This window comes from Mus caroli, unplaced genomic scaffold, assembly GCF_978045245.1.
Source record: "Mus caroli unplaced genomic scaffold, Mus_caroli_1 scaffold_4, whole genome shotgun sequence".
NCBI lineage: Eukaryota > Metazoa > Chordata > Mammalia > Rodentia > Muridae > Mus > Mus caroli.
The window spans coordinates 100,622,717-100,642,910 of record NW_028227259.1 but is presented as its reverse complement, the minus strand read 5'-3'; the positions used below and the strand labels follow the sequence as shown (position 1 = coordinate 100,642,910).

General features: G+C 40.2%; 1 protein-coding gene across 2 annotated transcripts in view; it reads right to left on the bottom strand.

The window, feature by feature from the left end:
• Positions 1–20,194, bottom strand: part of Fras1 (Fraser extracellular matrix complex subunit 1) — a 419,154-nt gene that overhangs the window by 253,742 nt on the left and 145,218 nt on the right. For both annotated transcript variants that reach the window (XM_021162463.3, XM_029477538.2), the window contains exon 3: positions 7,339–7,446. In XM_021162463.3, coding sequence (XP_021018122.1) covers positions 7,339–7,446 — 108 coding nt within the window. The remainder of the gene's footprint in view (positions 1–7,338; positions 7,447–20,194) is intronic.

Genomic DNA, 20,194 nt, shown 5'->3' with positions numbered 1-20,194 from the left:
CTAAAGCTTTACTACAGAGCAATTGTGATAAAAACTGCATGGTACTGGTATAGTGACAGACAAATAGACCAATGGAATAGAATTGAAGACCCAGAAATGAACCCACACACCTACGGTCACTTGATCTTTGACAAGGGAGCTAAAAACATCCAGTGGAAGAAAGACAGCATTTTCAACAAATGGTGCTGGCACAACTGGTTGTTATCATGTAGAAGAATGCGAATCGATCCATTCCTATCTCCTTGTACTAAGGTCAAGTCTAAGTGGATCAAGGAACTTCACATAAAACCAGAGACACTGAAACTTATAGAGGAGAAAGTGGGGAAAAGCCTTGAAGATATGGGCACAGGGGAAAAATTCTTGAATAGAACAGTAATGGCTTGTGCTGTAAGATCGAGAATTGACAAGTGGGACCTCATGAAACTGCAAAGCTTCTGCAAGGCAAAAGACACCATCAATAAGACAAAAAAACCACCAACAGATTGGGAAAGGATCTTTACCTATCCTAAATCAGATAAGGGACTAATATCCAATATATATAAAGAACTCAAGAAGGTGGACTCCAGAAAATCAAATAACCCCATTAAAAAATGGGGCTCAGAACTGAACAAAGAATTCTCACCTGAGGAATACCAAATGGCAGAGAAGCACCTGAAAAAATGTTCAACATCCTTAATCATCAGGGAAATGCAAATCAAAACAACCCTGAGATTCCATCTCACACCAGTCAGAATGGCTAAGATCAAAAATTCAGGTGACAGCAGATGCTGGCGAGGATGTGCAGAAAGAGGAACACTCCTCCATTGTTGGTGGGATTGCAAGCTTGTACAACCACTCTGGAAATCAGTCTGGCGGTTCCTCAGAAAATTGGACATAGTACTACCGGAGGATCCAGCAATACCTCTCCTGGGCATATATCCAGAAGATGTCCCAACCGGTAAGAAGGACTCATGCTCCACTATGTTCATAGCAGCCTTATTTAAAATAGCCAGAAGCTGGAAAGAACCCAGATGCCCCTCAACAGAAGAATGGATACAGAAATTATGGTACATTTACACAATGGAGTACTACTCAGCTATTAAAAAGAATGAATTTATGAAATTCCTAGCCAAATGGATGGACCTGGAGGGCATCATCTTGAGTGAGGTAACACAATCACAAAGGAACTCACACAATATGTATTCACTGATAAGTGGATATTAGCCCAAAACTTAGGATACCCAAGATACAAGATACAATTTGCTAAACGCATGAAACTCAAGAAGAATGAAGACCAAAGTGTGGACACTATGCCCCTTCTTAGAATTGGGAACAAAACACCCATAGAAGGAGTTACACAAACAAAGTTTGGAGCTGTGATGAAAGGATGGACCATCTAGAGACTGCCATATCCAGGGTTCCATCCCATAATCAGCTTCGAAACGCTGACACCATTGCATACACTAGCAAGATTTTGCTGAAAGGACCCAGATATAGCTGTCTCTTGTGAGACTATGCAGGGGCCTAGCAAACACAGGAGTGGATGCTCACAGTCAGCTATTGGATGGATCACAGGGCTCCCAATGGAGAAGCTAGAGAAAGTACCCAAGGAGTTAAAGGGATATGCAACCCTATAGGGGGAACAACATGATGAACTAACCAGTACCCCGGAGCTCTTGTCTCTAGCTTCATATGTATCGAAAAATGGCCTAGTCGGCCATCACTGGAAAGAGAGGCCCATTGGACTTACAAACTTTATATGCCCCAATACAGGGGAATGCCAGAGCCAAAAGAATGGGAATGGGTGGGTAGGGAAGGAGGGGGGGTATGGGGGACTTTTGGGATAGCATTGGAAATGTAATTGAGGAAAATATGTAATAAAAAAATATTAAAAATTTAAAAAAAAAACAGTGGTTAGAGATCTGCATTTGCCAGGAAGATATGACCATCCACAGGACGGAGGTCTACAAAGCAGTTATTCAGAAGAATGAAAACACATTGTGTGTGTTCATGCTACCTTTCACACTTGTCATTGTTATCTTTGGTTACTTCCATTACACACAAACACAGAGAGAGAGAGAGAGACAGAGAGACAGACAGACAGACAGACAGACAGAGGCAGAGAGGCAGAAACACAGAAACACAAAGAGAGGCAGAAAGTTTTCTCAGTTCATCAAATACATCTGAAAGAGTAAATGAGAATCAATGGATATTTTATGACTGTAAATCTACTCCAGAAATCCATTCATAACAACAACCATCAAATTACCCTTATTTGATTGGTAAAGAACAAAGTTTATATTTGAGATTTTATGAAACTGAGCCTGCTATGCAATATTAATGACTTTTCAGAAGAGTGTCCTCTGAACCCGAAAGGGAAACTACACTTTAATCTCTGCCAAGAGAGCAATGGAAACTACATTAGCATAATTCCCACTAAGCATTTCATACAGATAGGAAATGAGATAATCCAATTGTTGCTTAACAACAAGAAATCAGGGAGCAAGAGAGAAAAGCAGGTGGAATGGAAAATTCCAAGGGGATATTTCATGCCCCCAGTTTTAGTTTTCTGCATTCTCTAGAACACACTAATCTTCAGAGTCAACTTTCAAAACAGCATTTCAAAATATAATATTCTTTACTTGTGAGTGGCTGTGCGGGCGAGAGAGGATGCTCCCCGCTTGGTTCAATCTACGGAATGTCTAGGGGAATCATACAGGCATGAGCTGAAGAAGAAGCCAAGAATTCTGTGTGCAAGCACCAGGAAAAGAAGACAAAGGGAATTCCTGCTACCTCTTCCCATGACTCAGAATGGCTGCAGCAAGACAGCACACTGGCCTACTCTCCCTCTAAACTTTACACCGTAGCCTTGGATATTGGCTGCATGAACAAGACCTATCAATGAAGACTACAGAGGAGCCAGCAAGATGACTTGTTTAGGTTCTGGACAAATCAACTAATGATAATAATGAGAGCAATTAAATAGTTATACCTGACAGCTACTAAATGCTTACAATATCTCTCGTTTCCATAGGCAATGCCCTGCGACACACCTCACGCCCAAGATAGCTGAACTGCAGACATACCAAGTCTTACATGCATTGTGCTTTTTTCTATACATATACATCTACCATAAAATTTAACTTATAAACTAAAATCAATATGATTAACAGTAATAGCTAATAATACAATTCTCAGAACATTTATAATAATATGCTCTAATAAAAGTTATATAAATGTGGAGGGTATTATAGATCTTGGCGGTCTCAGCACTCATGTCTTTTTATATTAAGTTGACCACTATGCCAATTCCCTTAGGGGAAGCCCTTGATGGTTTCCTTTGGTATAATGTGAACCAACCAACATAGTAGTTCAGATATTCCTTCTCTTCCCTGGGTTGCTCTCATTGCCTCTGGACTGATATCCTCCTTTACAATATTATGTATTAACTAACTCTGGGAACCCAGAAGGATCCTTTAAAAAGGAAACCTGGGTATTCTACACATGCATGAAAACGCCCAATAGACTGCAATTAGAAATTAAACTCGAAAAATACCCAGTACAGCTACAAACTTCTCTAGAATGTTGGAGTCAACCTTATTTTCGACCATTTTCCCACACATCATTCAAAAGTATTTATTGAATACCTACTGTGTATGGGGTATGATTCCAGGTATTAAGGAGATACAGTGTACAAGAGACAGTACCCACAAAATTAGTAAAATATGTACTATGTCAGATAGTAATTAGTGCCAAGAAAAAAAAATGAGGAAGTGAGGAAGAATAAGTTGAAATGTGTGGTGGAGAGTTATAATGCTTAATAACCAGCATTCTAGCAAGACTCAAAGAAAGTAAAAAACTAAGAAATGGCTTCATGAATTGATATGCGCTATATATGCACACATATGCACATACACATGATAGCCATGCATCATGTAAGCATCTACTGTGAGAAGTTTGCACTTTCCTGATCTTAATGAAACTATTCTTTCTCTAATGTGTATGGGGGGCAGTATGTACATGTGCAAACATAAACGTGTGTGTTTGTGTTGGGGGCATTAGTCAGGTGGTAGCAATGAGGTTCAAATTCAAAAGAAAGGGAGCAAGAGAAAGGCTAACAGAAGATTAACAAGAGGTCTACAACAGAAATATGAATTACACTGTGAGTAGTTATTCTAATTGGGAAGGGAAGCCACTGGAGGGGTTTCAAGAGGACAGCAACACGAGCTGGCTTCAGTTTTAATAGGAGCATCCTGACTACTGTACCACTGTTACGGGGGCGGGGTTGGGTGGGGTGCAGAAAGCAGGTTCAGAAAGAGCCAAAGCAATTTACAGCGTACCAAGGTGATCCACAGAAAAACCGGTGTGAGAGCAGAGAGCAGAGAAAGCACACCTGTGATGCAATCTAAGAAGGAAGAGCTTGAGAGTCTGCAAGTGTGCTGGATGTGGGTTGCGCAGAAAGTGAGGAGTACTGGGTGATTTAAGATATCTGGTCCTGAGTTTGGTGCAGAACAACTGTCTGCAAAGGTCCGGAGAGCCAATATTAATGTCTGGGGGCCACATGCTATGCAAGTCAGAGCTCCATAGCTGCCATGAAGGGAGTAAAGCAGCTAAAGACATCAGAAAAACAGCTGAGGCTGCCTGTGTCTCAATAAAACTTTATTTATGGACACAGAACACGAGTTTCATATAATGTTTACAAAATTATGGTCTTGATATTTTAGCCATTTAAAAGATGTAAATCCATTATTTTTGTTTTGTATAAAACTATATATACATTGTGTGTGTGTGTGTGTGTGTGTGTGTGAGAGAGAGAGAGAGAGAGAGAGAGAGTGAGAGAGAGAGAGTCTTGTTATGCATATGTATATGCATGTATCAGATATACTTCTACCATGAAATCTTCGGACTCTACTGTTCTTCGGTTGGACCGTTGGTTGGTTGGTTGGTTGGTTGGTTGGTTGGTTTGCTTTTTGTTTTGTTTAGTGTGGTGTGTGTGTGTGTGTGTGTGTGTGTGTGTGTTCCATTATTTAAAGAATGCCAAGGAAGCTCAAAATATGAAGCAGAGTGATCAAGCAAGAGACTAACAAAAGATTAAGACGGGTTGAATCTGACCTCAAAATCAGAATCCCTTTGCCTTGGCCTCTCAAGGGCTAAGTTACCCAACAAGCTCCACAGATCTGTCTGTCTCTGCCTACCTAGGAGATTATAAGCACCCACCACTATGGCCAGTTCTGTGTTTTGTTGTTTACTTAACATGGACTCTAGAGATGGAATTTAGGACCTCAAGATTGTGAGGTAGAAACTCAAGCACTTTCTTGACTGAGTTATCGCTCCAGCCCAAGTAGTCTTACTTAATACAAAATAAGCTAATAACTTAGTTCACTGACACCTTGTATAAAAGAAGTTTAACCAGGCATGGTGGCGCACGCCTTTAATCCCAGCAGTTGGGAGGCAGAGGCATGTAGATTTCTGAGTTCCAGGCCAGCCTGGTCTACAGAGTGAGTTCCAGGTCAGCCAGGGTTACACAGAGAAACCCTGTCTTGAAAACAAACAAACAAACAAACAAACAAACAGTTTATATTTTCATTCTTCTGATGACTAAAGATATGAAACATTTTTGATACATTGATTGGCCATTTGTAGTTCATTTACAGTGTCTGTTTATTTCATATTTCATTTATTGATTGTTCTTTTGCCATTACACTTTTCTAGTTGTTTATTTAGTCTGGTAATCATTCCCAAGGTAGATGAATAGCTGGCAAAGAGTGCCTCTGTTTTTACAGGAAATACCATAATGATCCCCATTACTTTGAACTATTAATATATGATCGTAAAAAAATTTAACACATGTTTAGTTTTCAACAATATAATCTTTACCCTCTAACATTTAACTCAGAACCTCTTCCGTAATAATATAAACATTCCTGTCAAGAAAGAGAAAGAATGACTTCGTGGTCTTTATAAATGGCAATTTCTTAGAAACAGTTGTTCCATTGACAGAAGGATCCTCCGCATAAAATAAAATACTAGCAAACTTAAACATCCATATACTCCCTGCTTCTCAGAAATATACCATGCAGAAATTAAAAGATATTTATGTTGGTTGGTTTTTGTCAAATTGACACAAACACAGGCCTACCTAGAAAGGGGGACTCTTAGTTGAGAAAACGCCCCCATAAGATTGGCCTGTAGGCAAGCCTGTGGGGTATTACCTTCATTAATGGTTGTTGGGGGGTTGGGGGAGCAGTCCACTGTGGGCGGTGTCACTACCCCTGGGCAGGCGGTCCTGGTGCATAAGAAAGCAAGGTGACCAAACCGTGTAGAGCAAGCCAGTAAGCCGCTTTCCTCCACGGCCTCTGATTCAGGTCCTGCCTCCAGACTCCTGCCCTGACTTCCCTCAGTGGACTGCAACCTGACCTATGTAAGCCGAAACACCTTTTTCCAACTGATGCTGCATTTGGCCATTGTGCTTTATCACAGCTTGAGAAACCCTAACTATCTCTAAAGCACATTTTTCATTCTAATATTAGGGAGAAAAAGAGAGAATTTTATTACCATTAGAGGCAGGAAGATTCAAAATTAATTGTTGGGGGGGGAAGAGAATAAACTAGAAAAAAATAAACTGTGCTTGTGAAACTGACAGGATGCTTTCTAAAGAAAATAAAGTGTTCTTCTCAGGAGAGTTTCGGATTTTTACATTTAAAAGGTAAGAGTTTCAGAAATGCATGGACTCGAGAAGAGCCGGTATCTAGAAAAAACAATTTTCCAACAAAATAGATATCTACAGAGGGAAAAACTGAAGAAGAAAATGGATGAACTTCCCTTCTTGGATAAGGGAGATTCTGGAGTCTGGGGTGGGGTAGGGGGTGGGGTTCTCCTGTTTCCCATGGGTTCTATCAGCATAGCTATGCTGCTGGTAAACCCATGCTGGTTTTGCAATCCTTTTTAAAGAAGCCACTCCTGACTCCAAGCTAGTCAAAGGCATGGAGATGCCATGGCTGCTGTCACCAGCTCTGGCACCTGTTGGAACGCTAAAATATCTGAGCTGTGGTTTATTAATTGTGTAGTCATGGCTAATTGCTTGATGTCTCCAGCTTTAGTTTTCTCACTGTAAAGTGGAAAATGACCCTCATCTCCCATCACACTAAATGAAGTGACATTTGTCAAACCTTTAGCCAAGTGCTTTGCCAGGAATAAATGGTCAGTGAACGAAAATGAAGATATTCTTAACCACGGAAAATTTCCTTCATCTTCCAATGAGAGATTGGAATAGGTGTAAAAACATAACCAGAAAGATTTAAAAATTTGATCATTGGCTGACTTAACAGTTAAGTTTAGGGTACAATTAGGAAACCATACCTTCTCAAAGGCACACCGAGGGTTTTTGCAAACAACAGGTTTGCAGATCACAATATCACCATGGCAACGACAGTTCTGGCATGAATCAGGCTTCCAAATTGTGGCATCCTGCAAGGAAGCAGAAGCTCTGAGTTAAAAAGAAAAAAAACCAAACTGATCAGTCAAGGACTGCAACTCATAAAAGCAGCACCATCAATAGCCCCACGTCCCGAGCGATTAAAAAGGCAAAAGAAAGTCACAGGCACACCACAAGCAGGACATGCTGGGCACTGATTAAACCCAAGTGGCAATAAGAGCGTGTAATCCATTTCACAACAGTCAGCCCACGTAGCCAGAGACAAGGGCATTCAGCAGAGAGCTGTCGATACCCAGAGTAAAAACTATTGATTGTCTTGAAACCTCAGGAGGACACACGGCTCACAGACTTGAAGTTCCTTTATGCTGCTAACTAGCAGAAACCATCCAAACAGGTTGAAAAGAAGACGACACGTTGACTACCACTAGACACCATCTGAAACCCAGCATTTACCACTAGATACATGGCCCACTCTACTTGTTAGCATTCACCTATTACATGTTTGAACATTCAGCAGTGGCAAGAGGATGTGAGGGAGCAGTTCATTGTTTTAAGACAGATCCACCAACACACGAATTGGGTGGCTACTCTGCTTACTATGAAGGGGAACGCTGAGTACTAATACGTAAGGCTAAATATGGATGGCATCCACACGCATCTCACCACTCTCTTTACTGTGAATACAGGGAATTAAGGAGATAGGAACTGACCATCTAGTGTTACTATTCAACAATTTGAAAAGGAAATATAATGGCCATGATAGCAGTAAATCTAGGCTCAGTTAAACGGCTCAGAAATGTCTTTATAATTCCTTGTCTTCCATCATGCTAGATCTATATCTCAACTGGGCTCATTTTAAAGTCCCTTTGGATCCAACCCTCTCAGAGATCGGACAGAAATCTATTTCTGGTATGAGAGGTGGCTTGGATGGCTTTGCATGGAAGCAATGAGGACCATGAACGACACAGGCTCCCAATCCATCTTCCTGCTCCACTTCAAAAATAGCCAAACTCACTCCTTGGCTAATGTGCTCTAAGAGAGCTGTCTGTGTGCTTCTCTGTGGCACATCCTCAGCTCCAACAGAATAAAATACAGACCCTACATGGCCTTGCCCTATCTTCAAAGACAAGCTGAATCTCACAGTCCCAGGTCAAGCCACAGGCTTCTCTGACGTCTCTCACATGCCTCTGCCCTCCTGGAGTCCCTACTCTGCCTTGACTTCTCCAAAGCAAGTTCATGAAGCCTGAACTTGCTTCCATCTCAGGGGTAAATCGCTTTTGACCTTGACCCCTACCAGGATACAGCTGCTCAACCATTCTTTGATTCCACTATATCTGTGGACACTCTCACAATTTGTGGCATTTATTCAAGCACTTGGTAGCTTTGTTGGACCAGATTATAATTCCTCTTAAAACACTAATTCTCCTTAGCCTGCCATAGTAGAGATGCTTAAAGGAGTAGATATTACTTCATGGTCCATACCTTCCTAAACTTTCTGAGCTATATTCTCCTTCTCCATCCAATGGAAGCACTATTCAACAAGTTAAGAGAAGTTTCTAGACCCTTGATAGTCACTGGAATCCAAATACTGAAAATTCAGTTTTGGGATGAACTGAGACATTGTTGGATAGAAAAGTTGGTATCTTGACTTGGCTAGGTTACAGTCCCCTCTTATTTGATCAAATAATAATTTGTGCTACTATGTCAGTAGAGGTGGTCACAAATTTATGTTTTTGTTTACTTGAGGATAGTACAAACTATATACTTGCTCATTAGAGATCAGTGTTAGAATTTTAATTTTTGATCTTTTCCTGAGATTAAAAATGTGCAGTAAGATGATTTCTGGAGATAGTGGATATAGCAGAAGGTCACAGCTCCCAGGTTCACCAACTAGTTTGCTGTAGTTTCCAGCTTATGCTTCCAATTTACTACCAGCCAGAATGCAACCCTATCAAAGCCAGAGGAGTGCACCTTCTTCTACAGGTGAAACTGATGTGTGTCATCAGCTGGCTTTGAAGGAAGCGAAAACCTGTAGCATCAGTGGGTCCCAATTAGTGGTTGGCCTGACTCAGAAAACTTGGGGTTTCCTGGAAACAGAGAGTTTGGCCTCAAGACTCTAGCATGGAATTCCAAGTCTGCAGCCCATTAACGTTCCTTAAAAATAAGGTTGGTAATTGCAAGTTATGAAAATTACAGCATTTAAATGCTTAAGGTGGTAAAGAAAAAACTGATTTAGATATGGACTCTAAACTCACCAAGGTAGGATAGAGGATAGAATACTTTATCCAAAGTTGCTAAATACAAACAGATGGGAATTTTAGAATGTAACTGTTACCTAATAGTTTTCATAATTGTTGCATAATTGTTCCTACTATATGTTGTTTATTATTATAAAAGAGCCATTTTATCAAGCAAAAAGAAATGTAGTGGGTTGGCCTGGTACTGCTATGTATTGAAATGCTACGTACTAAGCCCCAAGATCTGGTTTTCCCCAAGGAGATCATCACATATACCGAATGATGCTATGTAACTTTGATCCCCAAGTTAATTGGTCAAGTAAACGCTAAAGACTGTGATTGGACAGTAGATAGAGGTGTGCGGGTATCCACCTACCTGGCTGGGGGATCCAGGTAGAGAGAGGAGAAGAAAGGAGGCAAAAGGAGAAGGAAGTCATCATGAGAGGAGATCACTGGGGAAGTAGCCAGCCAGCAGTCAGACGAGTAGATTAGGAGTTACCCCTACCCCCAGTAACTGTCAAAGCCAAATAAAGTAACCGTGCTCTGAGTCTCGTCCTTCTGTAAACTAGAAAGGAATAAGTTTCCATTGGTTCAACAACTGAGGAGAAAGAGAGGAGAAGGAAGGGAAGAAGTGCTGATCTCATGGGGGTGAGCAGCTGTGGTTGGTTTTCCCCACACTTGTCTTACTCCTGGATGGCTACCAGAAATGATTCTGAATCTAAGCACCATGCCAAGCTGGCCTACACACTATGAAACTGTTACTATCACTATTATTCTCCTTTTATAGATAGGGAGATAGGTTACGAGAAATTGACCCACTTGTCCAAGTCACAGGGTTCCTAAGCAACATGAGCCCTTGGTTTGGAAACAGCTAGCTGTGTTCAAAGCTAATGCCTCCTGTGTTAACTGTATGTCTGCTGTTCAGGGAAGTGCCTATGTCCCAGGTACATAGAGCTGCAAAACTAAGATAAGTACAGTCTCTGAAAAGACCATGTGAGCAATGGTATGTGAACCATGCTTGATGCTTATGGAGAAACTATTCATTTTCTTTTCTCTGAATGCTTTCTAGTATGTTACAGCATTCAGCACATATGTCTGTGATATTCCTTTTCCCAAAATGAATGTAGCCCCACAAGTAAAGGCTAGGTTTTTCCATCTTTCCATCTGTTCTACATAAGTAAAAACATAATAATAATGATGATGATGATGATGATAATAAACCTAGTAATTCACTGGTATGCTAGCTTTCAGAAGGCTGAGACCATTGCAGTGGGAGGCAAGGATGAATCTGGAGGTGGAAGGGTTCCATTGTTACTATTATCTATTTGTTTCTCTTTTTGTTTCTGAAACCAAGAATATAAATGAATACATTGTAGCAATATTTGGGAGAGGCTCAAAATGTACACTGTGCCTTAGCAGCAGCTCTTTCTAAACTAAGAGATGCTTGGGTACATGATAAAAGCAAACTCCCAGGCATCTATGGTTCTTGTGCAGTTTTGTTTTATTCTGCCTTTATTTTAAAGATTATAATAGAATTCCATTTTGTCCTTCCTTTCCTCCCTCCAAGACCTCCCGCATACCCCTCCTGCTTGCCTTCAAACTTATGACCTCTCCTTATATTAATTCTTATTGCATACGTACATGTATGTCTATACAAATATATATTCCTGAATATACCTTCCTTGGTCTGTCTAATGTTACCATATGTCTGAAATGTTGTCCAGTTGGGCACTGGACAACCAACTGGTGTGTTCTCCTCCAGGGAAGACTATGGAGGCAAAGGGTTTTGCAGTTGCTGCTTGGTTTTTGGTTGGTTGGTTTTGTTTTATCTTTTCTTCTCGGATGCTTTTTATACACAGCTACTGGACAAAGACAAGGCATGTTCACAAAGCTCTGATGCCAAATGCAGAAAATATTCTCTTAACATCTACTCTTCTTTGTATCCAATGCCACAACAGCCTCTCACCCCCACCCCCACCCTCCCCCCGTACACTTTAATGTGCAGTGTTCTCAACTGTTAGAGCATGCAGACCGTGTTACTGGGCCTACCATGGAAGAGGTCTCAGAATAAGGGGTGATCTGGCACAGACTAACTCACTAAGACACCACAACTCACATGGACACAGGTAGAAGGCGACTAAATCTGCCCCTATACTCGTGAACACTTCTCCAGTGTAACAGAGAACATGCTGAAAAATATTCTTTGTTCCTTCATGCTAGAGAAATGGAATGTATCCATGGTTTATGTTTCTGCATTTCCCACTGCTCACAGGTCAAGAAGGGGTGTCTAATTTTGTTATAGTTTCTAATAGTGGAGGTTTTGAGACTCACACTAGCCTGAGCCCTGATTCCTTTAAATCAGTCTGTGAATGGCCATACCAGAAAGTGTGAGCTGCTTTATGCTGAGTCGGGGGTCTAAATCAGCAGTTTCCAACCAGTGTGTTGCGACCTCTTTGGCAATCCTCTATCTCCAAAAATATTTACATTATAATTCATAAACAGTAGCAGAAAGTATAGTTATGAAGTAGCAATGAAATAATATTACAATTGGTGGTCACTACAGCATGAGGAGTTGTATTAAAGGCTCACAGCATTAGGAAGGTTGAGAACCACTGCTCCAAGCAGTCATCTGCCTTCCTTCCTGGAGAGGTAACAGTCTACAACAAACTCCAAGTTCTTCTGCACACTCAGCTATTCTCACAGTGACTCCAGTACAAATAGTCCATAATACCTGTGTCAGAGAACTTAGCTGACTGAATCTAAACAGGCCTTTCTAAAGCACACTAAGATTTCACGTTCTTTCACAAAACTTACATTAATCCAAGGGTGAAACTTCTGTGAAGCTAGGAAACCACCCTAGCTCCCTTTCCTTATCTTTCCAGCAGAGTTCAACCTTCCAGAAGGGAGAGCTCATTGACTGTCTTCCTCTTTGCACATCCTTCACCCAGCCCGGTTCTTGAACACTGGCTGAGGCAGTAAGCAAGCCTAAGTGACTGCTTGGCTTCATGAATTTATCCATCATGATTCTGACCTTCTACTCGGTATGGGAGAGCTTCCAGAAACAACATTTAACACACTGCACTCCTGAGTCCCAATGGCGCTGGCTGTCACTTCACTGGTATCTAACCCTGTGTGAAGAAAATATTTCTTCATCTAAGCACTGGACCTGTCAAAGTACTTCCTTGTATTAATGTCCTCATGGACATAAATAATTTATGGGTAATTTTAAATAAAATAAGCCTTTCCCAAGACCAGGATAGATGACCATATATTTTTCAGGCCTAAAACTTTACGAATCAATTTCTATGGTCCCATAAAATTGTTTTATGAAGGTAGGGAGGTAGGAACCCCTCAACAGCTTCCAACTTTGGATAAAGCCATAAAATCCAAAGAAATAACATTGTAAAGAAACTTTTACAGGTTTTTTTTTTCCATGTTACTACTGCAATTACATCACTTTATAATCCTTTCTTCAAATCGGGCACACTCTGCAAGAGAAGCATTCTTCAGCTTTTCGCTAGATTACAGACTAGACAACTTTATTATGACAAACCTAAAAACCAGTGGAAGACATGTGTGCAAAGAGTGCCAGGGTTTGTAGTAATAGATAAATAAAACGTCCCTGCAGTTGACGCATCTCTATCTCTAAGTATTTTAAAGTGATGTTACTTTAAAAAAAAAATGTTACTAGGCTTAAGAATACAGCTCAGGGGTAGAGTATTTGCTTAGCACATACAGAGCCCCAAGTTTGACTGATCCTTGGCACTTGTGTGTGTGGGGGGGGGAATCACACATAATTTATTTACTTGGCTATGTAGTTATTGAACATTTGATTAGTGCTAAAAATAAATAATGAATATATCCCCCCATTGGTACTCAAATTTGGGGAGGCAAATTATTTAAAGCATTCTAAAGATCAATATATCATCTGTCAACATAAATTTTCTTTCATATGACTGTTATAACCCTCCACTTTAATTATTGATTAATTCATCTCATTTTTTAAATTCCCTTGGCTTTTTGACCCAAAATAAGTCAGAAATGGGAATCAAGCTCTCTAAAAGCCACGCTTTTGAATTCCCAAACTGTACTTAGGAATGTGATTGTTTTGTAGTAAAATATGTTTACAAGCATAGCAACAAATATGGCATTATAAAACTAATGAAGAAAGAAATTTGTTCCAGGGTATGAATGCTCAGTGATTTTCTTCTGTTGCTTCTTTATTTATTTTGTTTGCATATTCTATTTCTTCAACAATCATGCGTGTTCACATTCTTTTCTTTCTGCCAACCCTGGGCCCAAGTAGAACCTGGACTGTGCAGTTGAACGAGGAGTAGGTGCTTAGACGAAATCGCATACCAAAAACGTAGCAGTGGGTAATCCATGGAAATCTCCTAAGCTATCTACAAACCTTGCTGCATTCAGTGAGTTTAAAAATTAACTATACTCCCTGCATGCCCTTCAAAGCTGCTAAAGACGGGCAGCATTCAACTGGGGTTCACGTCTTCATTTCCAGAAGTTCATTTTCTTGGCAAGTCTGGTTTTCAGGAAAGATAATCCATAAAATGGGGGTTCTTTGACCTAGCTCCAGTTTGGGCACAGAAATAATGGTCCTTGTTTGTCAAAGTACCATAAAGAAACGAATCAATAACTTTCATAAGGTTATTTTAGAGTTCAATTCCTCTCCCAAGTGCCCTTCCACAGACAGCTTAGATAAACAATGCCTTTTTCATTTGGTTTCATTTTAAAGTTCATGGAAAGCTCCTCACTCAGCCCCAAAGAGAAAGGAGAATAAGGCAGTTATTGTCAAGAAAAGATATTAGATCCTCCATTCCAGAGGGATAAATACAAGTTAATACTACAAAAAACAGAAATTGGTAGGCCACTCCCTGTTTTAAACCTACTTCCAAGGTTTGCTCTAAATCATTCCTGTTTACAAAGCATCTTGTTTTACACACTATGAGCTTAAGCTCTCCCATTTCAGCATCCTGGAATGAAGGGCCTATTGCCCAGCTGTCCTAGATTGACAAAGTCAAAGCCAGTCATTGTAAGACTAAGCCAACATGCAGAAACAACAGCAAAAAACACAGAGGAAATGCTAATTTCTGTGTGCAACTGAAAATACAGTCTTTCAAGAGACCCTGAAGAACATGGCCACTTAACATCGTGTTCTTACATGGATGGCTTGAAACTGCATGGTACCAAGGGTGGAGGCAGGGATCAAACAAGAAGGACAGAGAACAAGCTAACAACTGGAGCCACTAGTCCCAGATCCCACACTCTCCTCCTTCTCCTTACCACAATTTGTGGCCAAGGCATAGGACCCCAAATTTTCAAATAAAGGAATAGGCTGTGGAAAGGATGCCTGCATGACAAAGAGGAAACATGGAGAAAGAAGGAACCCACTCAGTACTCCCAGATATTTTACTCATTCTCAACACCGCTTAACATGGTTTTTATTATTATTATTATTATTTATCATCATCTTCATTTTGCAGATGGAGAAACTGAAGTTCAGAGAGCTGAGTCACATCCCCTGAAAGAAGTTAGTCCCCTGCAGTTTAGCTAATAATATATGCACTTCATTCTAGTTATCCTAAGCTTGTTTTCTCGGGACACCACCCTGTCCACACGGCTTGGTGCACACCTGCACTGTGTGCATTGCATGCAGGCTGGATCTGCTCTGGCTTGAGCAGCAGAGCTGACATGGTGGAATAGGGAACGTCAGGTTCAAAAGCCCCATTCAACAGCTTCCCAGCGTGAGGATTTTGGACACGTTTACATGTTTTTCTGGGTCAAGTTTTTTCCAGACTATATGTTAAAGATAAGATACACTGGGTTCATAGTAAGGATGAAGCAAGCTACTGTTCTTGGCAGTGTGGCTTGCCCACTGGTAGCAGGTACCAGCATTAGCTATGACCTAACTCACATGCCACAACCATAATCACTTGATCCCATTTGTTTTGTTTTTGTTTTGGTTTGTTGTTGTTTTTAATGGCACGGGGAAAGGTAGCCCTTAGCACTCTCAGCTGGCATTTCTAGTGCCCAATATAAGGGGACATGAATTTCTTAGCCCTAGAGTTTGAACAGTATTCTATTATTAAGTTCTGTCATAATTGCTTCTGCAGTGCTATTTTTGAAAAAATAAGGGTTATCTTTAAAATGTGGAATAAGATAAAATATCCAAATAATAAGTTCTCAGTCTAAATCCTCAAGCAAGTGAAACCAGACTTCTATCCACCGCCCTTCTGGTCCTTGCATGGCATTTCCTCCACATCCATTCTAGCATAAGCCTGATATACAATGAGAATCTGACCAGAGAACACTGCAATGACAAAATAATTTTCATAAACTCCTGGAGATGCTAACCACAGGGAAAAAATGTCTACTATGACTAGGAAGTCAGCCTCCTATTTACACTTCAATCCAGATGCTGGGAGATTTCACTACAGCTTAAGCTTGTAATTACTTTTTTTTTTCTCTATCAACTCAGTGCCCAAATACTTCATTTCATATTCCTACAGCAAACGTGGGGAGGGAGGGAAATTAAACATTCAAAATGTTTGCACACGAAATCAAACTACAGCTATACCATTATCTTCCATATTAAAATTATTTTTTTGTCTTCCTTCTCTACTAGATTCTTATCATTCACTTTATAATTAGGTTTTTAGTTGTCTCTCTCCCTTCCCAAGAGAAAGGAAAATTTCTTTCTATTCAGGCAGCTTTGTATCCCCACGGGGATAAAACACAGCAGGCACTTAATGTTTTTGAATGAGTTCTGTGGGTAGATTGAAGGATGGGTGGATGGATGGGTGGTTGTTCCTAAAAAATAAGAAATGGCTACTTTGTGATGCAGTTGCTAAAAAGCCAAATCTACAGACAATGGTATTTCATTTCGTTCCCTTACGCTGTCCTTTAGAAGCCATTTTCCTTCTGTACCATTTGAGATCTCACTTTCTAATCTGATGTCTCAGTTATGACCTTTGCTCTAGAAGAGCCTCTTCATCTCTGACGTAATGCCAAGCTATTACTGTTATGTGCCAGCATGCCACAGCCCTATGATATTGTCTGAAGCACGTCTGTGACTCTTTAGTCCCCAGCTTTTCCTCTAGCTAGCCCACTGCAGCAACCCCAGCTAAACTGAATATCCAGTGAATCTACATTCTCATTCGGTTAGACCACTAACAACCCAGTAAGTCTGTCTTCAGGACTGGCAGGTGCCCTGAATCACGGGTTTCCTCACAATAACCTCTTCTTACCTCCAAGTAAAACAAGACTCCTGAACAGCTGCCATGCTACCCTGAGATATTTGAAAATTTGTTTAGATACGGAACAGTTGTGGTAAAGATGACACTCAGTGAACATGATCATAAATTTTAGATGTCATGTAATAAGCAAGACATTTACTCCCAAAGAAAAATGTCCGCTGAACACATGACTTTCAAATGTCCCACAATGTATTTGTGTGAGTGAAAACCACCTTATAACTATCTGATCTCAAATACAAACACAAGTTACTTACTAAATAGTAAGAATCTAAATTAGCCAGAATATAGCTATCATTTAGCCAAGGAAAAATTGTATTCTATGCTGTTTAGAAATTCATGAAAATGATTAAAGATGATAGATACATATATTCTATTTCTATTTCATCATATTACTAGAATTTAGAACCATATTTTTCAAATGAAGAGGTTTTTTAATTTTATTTATAAATTATGTGCGTGTGTGTGCATGCACACACACACACACACACACACACACACGTGAATGCAAGTACACACAGCATCCAGAAGAGAAATAGAAGACCTTAGAGATAAAGTTATAGGTGGATGTAAGTAAATTCTTTTGAAGTAAATGTCTTGCTTAGTACATGACATCTAAAATTTATGACATGGGTGCTGGGAAGAGTATGTGATCTTAACCCCTGAGCCATCTCTCCATAAACACAACTAAATGGAATTTTTAGAATACAAAAATTCAAACAAAAGAATAATTTTGTTTAGTGAAATACTAAAGACAAATGAGAATATGAACCAAAAGGAAATAGCCAAACTACAAAGAACAAAAAGGACAAGCAATGAAGAAAGAGCATTAGAAGTTTATCATATAGGCAATCTATCTCTAAAGACAACAAAACAGATTATAAGCAGAAAATGCAGAAATATGGCAAATAATTTTCTAAAACTGAAAGTCATAAATTTAAAACAAAAGATGCTATGACTAATAAGCAGACAGAAATGAACAATTTATATTTTATGAGAGTAAAACCACACTTTCAAAACCAAGAGCAAAGAAAAAATATTAAGATTTATAAAGGTAAAGAGAATTGTCATTGGAAAAACTAAAAACTAACTTCACAAAAATGGTGAAAGTTATAAGAAAAACTTTTTTTTTTTTTTTTTTTTTTTTTTGGTTTTTCGAGACAGGGTTTCTCTGTGTAGTCGTGGCTGTCCTGGAACTCACTCTGTAGCCCAGGCTGGCCTCGAACTCAGAAAACTTTTAATAAATAAAACACACCAGAAACATAACCTTAATTTTTAAATATTTTGTATTTATTTGCTTTATGTGTGTGTGTGTGTGCACTTATATGTATGGGCACACATGTGCCCAAATGTACATGTGATGGTCAAAGGACAATATTGGATTTTCAGTTCTCTTGGTCCCAGAGATCAAACTCAGGTAATCAGGTATAGATGACACCATTATCCACTTAGCAATCTCATCCGACCTAAGGAAAAATTTTATACCCAACAAAAATATCTTTCAGAGCCACTGTGAAATAAAGAAATTTTCAATGAGCAAAACCTGTAAGACTTTGTTCCTTGCAACCCCAAACTGGAAAAAAAATCACTAATGCAAATTCCTCAGGAAAGAGAAATGACTACTGATGGAGACAGTAAAATAGGGAGGAATTTCAATTGATGCAAGTCACATACATGCATACTCTAATGGGTGATGACTATATAAAACAAAACAAAGTGGACATCTTGTGGGACTTAGAATATGTCTAATAATATACCACGTAAAAATCTAGAGACAGTCATCAGGAAAAGGCAAATTAAATGAATTAGTTAGATATCACATTAAGACCCTTTAGCATAACACCTGGCACTCACCTGCAGAACAGAGGGCCCTCCAGGCCATCCTCACATCTGTCTGCACAGTCCAAGTGCATTCCTCCTCCCTGTGACCTGCTTCTCAGAGAGCCATAGACCTTGCAAAGAGCATGCACAGCAGCACAGCGCACACTCCTTTAGTGTATGTTTCACTGTGGAACTCATCAATACTATATCATGTGAGAGATGATGGTGCAGATTCTGCCACCACCACCTCATGTAGGACAATGTGAGTGCCTGTACTATGTATTCCTACTGACTAACCTGACACGTTTTATCTCAAAGTATGGTTCAACTGCCTGTTGATTCATAAATTAAAGCTGGAAAGGGAAGGAGGAAGGCTGTCAGGGCAAAACATAAAGTGATAATCAACTTTATCAACCAGCTAATCATATGCTCTGACTCTCCTTATTTTTTTCCACTAAGCTCCTCAACTATTTCCAGACAAGTAAACCTTCCCACAAAAGTAACATAGTTTACAAAACGGCCTTCTGTTCTGCATCAGCTACTCACTCAAGAACACCCTGGCACCAACCACAATTGGCATGTGAGCTTCACTCCCAGGAACGAACGTGCCCCCACCCCACACACCAACCCCATTATACAGCAAGAGGAAATTAACTGCCAGTTCTCATGAGAATGAGATATTGACTAAGCAACCCACTCCCACGGTCAGCAAAATACAGACTGGTTATTATCCAACAACACAGGAACGCATGGCTGAGTTTGCTGCACGCCTCCCTGTTTGCCAGGAAGCCACCCAAGTGAGGCAGGTATCCCGCATCTCTCAGAAGGACTCTCCAAGGCCTCCGTGGTTAAATCCAGAGCTAGAAACCAGAGCAACTGCACTTCTGGTACAATTACCTGCATCATCCCCTCCCTGCCAAGAGAGGAGACTTGGCAGCTGAATAACGCAGCTTTCATCTTACATTTCTACTTCAATTAGCCGATAGTACCAGTCAATTGGGCGAATGGAACAAAATGCAGAGGAAGTAGAAAGGCCTCTGTGAGGTTTGCAGAGCCATGCCTTCCAAACAAGGATGAGATGAAAGGCTCTGAAAAGCAAATGAGGGAGTCCAGGGCAACCAAAGGGCAGGCAGCAGAAAGTCCACAGGTGGCGCATGTGCTGTGACCAGTGCAATGAGGTATTTAAGCTCAACATCCATCCCTCCTGTTTGTTTTACAAATGACCAGAGAATCAAATTGCTGCCCCTGAACTTGCTCACTGCAGTCTAGCTGGGGCTTATTAACTTCACACAGCATAACCATGAAAATGTAAATAGTCCCCTAAGAACCTACAGCCTCTCCCACACTGCCCTGCAGTTAACACTCACAAAGAAGTTAAGTTATGCTCAGTCCCAGAGTGTTGAGGATTTGTTTTTTAAATGTGTATGTGTAAGGGGGGGCGGTGGATAATGAGT